Source organism: Photinus pyralis, unplaced genomic scaffold (assembly GCF_008802855.1).
Source record: "Photinus pyralis isolate 1611_PpyrPB1 unplaced genomic scaffold, Ppyr1.3 Ppyr1.4_LG3a, whole genome shotgun sequence".
Classification (NCBI taxonomy): Eukaryota; Metazoa; Arthropoda; class Insecta; order Coleoptera; family Lampyridae; genus Photinus; species Photinus pyralis.
In genome coordinates, this window is record NW_022170509.1 from 15,387,905 (window position 1) to 15,392,583 (window position 4,679).

General features: G+C 38.4%; 1 protein-coding gene across 1 annotated transcript; it reads left to right on the forward strand.

Annotated features, from left to right (window-relative positions):
* Positions 1-1,032: 1,032 nt before the first annotated feature.
* Positions 1,033-3,444, forward strand: LOC116165792 (insulin-like growth factor-binding protein complex acid labile subunit). The gene has a single exon (XM_031480472.1). The coding sequence runs from the start codon at positions 1,033-1,035 to the stop codon at positions 3,442-3,444; it is 2,412 nt and encodes an 803-aa protein (XP_031336332.1).
* The last annotated feature ends 1,235 nt before the right edge of the window (positions 3,445-4,679 follow it).

Sequence of the window (4,679 nt, forward strand, 5' to 3'; positions counted from 1 at the left end):
CAATATTTTAATTATGATTTGATACTTCAGCAAACTTCATCAATGTTGGTTTTTTTCAACACAAATTTACATCAAATCTGAGCCAATTTTCAAATGTAAGTCTAAAGAAAGAATCATCCTTTGTTTATACATTGATGCCAAAAACATTTCAATACATCCATAAATGGCTGAGTAATTAGACTCCTTTGTAAACGCAATTTGTTGTAAAATGTATTGTAAACATACGGTTGACGTTGAACCGTTGAGAGACGAATAGACGATTGAATATGAACAATTTCGAGTTGTCAGTCTCGCCGTATTGAGTTCCAAATATCGTAATTTTTGCAAATATTTATTTAATTAATTTAAACCAACCTATTACTTCCGAGGGTTAATAAATGATATGGGGCGAATGCTACGGGGGCGAATTTGTCGGGGCGAATATTCCGGGGGCGAATTTGTCGGGGCGAATATTCCGGGGGCGAATTTACTTGGGGCGAATATTCCGGGGGCGAATTTACTTGGGGGCGAATATTCCGGGGGCGAATTTACTTGGGGGCGAATATTCCGGGGGCGAATTTTCGGGGGCGAATTTACCGGGGCGAGTCTTCCGGGGCGAATTTACCGCACACCGACCCAGTTTGACCCAGTATACTCGGTTGCTTGGCAAGTGTCCTTTCAAGGCATATATGATATAATTTATGTTGTGCTGGTATTAATTTGTTGGCATATTTATCCTTTTAGATTGGTTCAAAAAGCGTTAGCTCACGCCATCCTTAAAATAGGCTTAAACGTTTTGGGAAGCCATAAAAGCCTTATTTTTTAGGTGCTTATAGATTGCTTATCTTCGAGTGTTGTGCATCCGGCGATTATTTAATGTTGCGATGTAAACAGGCACCATCCACTTACCTAGTATGATAAAGCCCTAATCTTCCATATTTAAACGAGTGTTAATCCGTTTCGTGCTCAAAGTTGTCGTGGCCAACTTCAAAATCTGGTAGGTATCGTTGCTACAGCATTCTAGAGGTAATTTATTTTTTCAGTTAGCTCACGATGAGACAAATCGTAAAGCTACTGTTTCTTGTTGGGTTAGCCAATGTACAATCGAAACTCTGCAACAATCACCATTGGAAAACTATAACCTGTCACGGTATAAGTTCGTTGGATCAGCTAAAGAAAAGCGTTGAGGAATGCATTGAGAAAGACAAAGTTCCAAGGGCGGATTTTATTAAATTAGAACTCACAAACAGTGAGATTGGATTTCTTCAGCCGAACACCTTCGTAGGTTACCAACATTTAAAAGCTTTATGGTTTTTTTCTAGCAACATTACGAATATACCCAATGGAAGTTTTAAACCTTTAAAAAAATTGGAAGTGTTCGAAATTGGCTCTAGCAAAGTAGGCAATATTGAAGATAAAGCGTTTGAAGGAATGTTTAATGTGAAATCGTTTAAAATCTTTGGAACGAAAGTGTCGCGCTTTGCCAAGAAAGCATTTGCTGACATGCATGCTTTGTTCCAAGTAGAATTTCACGATAACGAGTTGGAGGAAGTTGATGAAGGTGCCTTTGATAGTTCCCCAAATCTTACCCATCTGTATATTCATACAAACAGGCATGTGAAAATCTCAAACAACCTGCTTGCAAAATTGGTATCACTGAAAACTTTGTTTCTTAGCGAGAACGACTGGGTTCAGTTAGATAATGACATGTTCAGAGGGTTATTTAAGCTCCAAACACTTTGGCTGCATGGCAATCGCTTGGAGACGTTACCATCTCAAGTCTTCAACGATCAAAGCTCATTGTATGAGCTACACTTGGAGAATAACACTGTAAAGGATATACCCAGTGACTTGTTCGCGCAATTAAAAAACCTTCGCAATCTTTATCTTTCCAAGAATAAACTTCACAGCCTCCCAGGCACCATTTTCAAACAAACGAATAATATATGGGTCATCGATCTTTCGGATAACCAACTGACAGCTTTGGATGGGGTATTCGCTGGGCTTTCAGAGCTTACTGCAGTTTACTTAGCCAGAAACCTTCTGTCATCAGTTCCCAATGGCACCTTCTCCGACTGTTCCAAGCTCTCCGTACTGGATGTGGCAGAAAACCAAATCGAGAGGATTTCACCTGGAATGTTCTCAGGTGCACACGCATTGGAAGACGTTGTATTCCACGGCAACAAGATCGGTACAGTTGAACCCGCCTCTTTCGATAGTCTAACTGAATTAAAAGCCCTGACTCTCACAAAAAATAGGCTCAGGTTACTTCCACGTGGAGCGTTCGACAAGAACGTTAAGTTAGAGTCGCTCTATTTAGCAGATAATGAAATCTACTATTTGGAAAAAGGAATCTTTGACAACTTGCCCAATCTGTCCAACCTAGATTTGAGCAACAACAAGATTATGAATTTCGAATCTGGTACCTTTAAAAATTTGAAGCTTGTCCGATTCATGTTCTTCAGCAACAATCAGCTGAGTAGCATAGTAACGAAGATGTTTGAAGGGTTAAGTTCGTTGGGATACCTTAATATCTCAAAGAATCCCATTGGATCCATATCCTGCGAGGCTTTTAAGGACTTATCATCCTTGACATCGCTACAGATAGAAAATGTTGATGTAGAAGCCTTTCCTTCTGGATGCTTTTCCAGCTTGAAAAAAGTAAGGTTTTTTAACATTAACAGCTCCAGGCTAAAGCGGTTGAATAAAGGGATGTTCGCCGGTGTGGGAGAGATAAGACACTTCTCCTTGTCGGGGAACCGCATCGACCATATAGAAGTGGGCGCGTTTGAGGGATTAGGCGAAGTCACCACCTTACACTTGCATGAAAATCGGCTTTCAGAAATCAAAGGAGAGATGTTCACTGGCCTACGGAACGTCCAAAATCTCACGTTGAGTGATAACAAAATCGTTTCAATCGACAAAGGCGGCTTCCAGGTGTTTCCATACTTGCGCCATCTCTACTTGGGACAAAACAACCTTCAAAACCTAAAGGGCGACGAATTTACAACCGCCCGCGGCTTGACAGTCTTAGACTTGCATATGAACGGTATCAAGAGTTTGCCAACCGACATCTTCAAGCCGATAGACATACTTTCGTCGCTGAATCTGGCCTTCAACAAACTGGGGACGTTACAAAAGGGTTCGATACCAATCATACATATGTTGGAGTACTTGAAGTTAGGTAACAACGGAATTGATGATATCAAACCAGGTACGTTCGAGGGTTTTGAGTCGCTTTTGGAGTTGGATTTGTCTAACAACACCTTAAAGCATGTCAATGAGGGAATGTTCCAAGGACTTGACAGAATGACTTCCCTCAACCTTGAGCATAATGAGATAAGCGACTTGAACCCGGACGTCTTCAACAATCTAATCTCATTGAGAGGTGTACGTTTGGGAGGTAACAAACTTAGCTCCGGTGTTATGGATGACATCAAAAAGAGGTACCCAGAATCAACGTAAAACCTGGTCTGTTATTATAACCTTTAATAATAATTAACACATGTATATTGACAAATAAGATTAAACCGAGGCCTACGATACTTACAGGTCGGAGCGCTCGAAAAAGTCACGTGACGTTAGGAGTCATATGAAATACATTACGGCTTATGGAAAATCCGTGCGCGGATCCACTATTTATTTTTTTACTCCGGATTCGTTCAACATAGAGCCACGAAATTTCAATGAGAGCTTGTCAATAGTACACACAATCAAATTATGGTGTTCGTTAATTTTTAATAACACTAAAAATAATTAATTTTTAGGTTTAAAGTATTGAAGATATAACGATGTTAGTAAATCCGCGTTTTTCTATCTTTACATTATCATATTTCTTTTTCTAGGAACTATATCATTATAATCCTTTCGGTGTCTTAAACTAGAATGATATGCGCCTCCAATTATGCGTATATGATGCCTAATCTGATATTGGTATAGTTTTAACAGGCCCTACAAAATCGCGCATTTATTATCCGCGCAGAGAAAGATTCAACATGCGAGAAACTTTTTCGTTATTGCTATAATTGTATCACATATATCGAATGAATTGTGACCAAAGGACACAAAAATGTTCTTCAGAAGGAATTTTTAAGAAATGGTCTCTCGTTTCCTTTTTTCAGCAGCTGAAGTAAATAGCGCGATTTCAGAATAAGTGAACGCGCAAAGGAATTATTATGTTTCAAATAATTGTTAGTAATCGATTTTCAAATTGTGTTTGTGAGATTCAAGAGGAGTATTTTGCATCAAAGATTTTGTTTCGTCGTGTAATTTAGCAGAAGATGAGGCGATGTTAAATATAAGTATTGAAATATTCTAAGATTTAGAAAACGACACAACAGTTACTTCTGAAAACGAAAAAAAAAAACGGCACTGCCTATTCCTTACAAGCTGTACTTTTTACTAAAACTGCTGTAAGTTGGATAGAAAATGCTATTTTTTAAAACTTCCTTATTCAAAAGGTTATTTTTATTTATTCATAGAATGAAGATGAAAGCCTACGATACTTACCAGGCCTCTTAGGCGGACAATGCAAATTTCCCATTTCACTTTAACACGAGAAGGTATAACTAAAATACTTTATGTACTGCAAAATTCATATTAACGAAGATATAAGATATACTCCATACTTTTGACTGATAATATCTTTAATTTTATAATTTAATGTAAATTTGAATCTCACAAACACAATTTGAAAATGG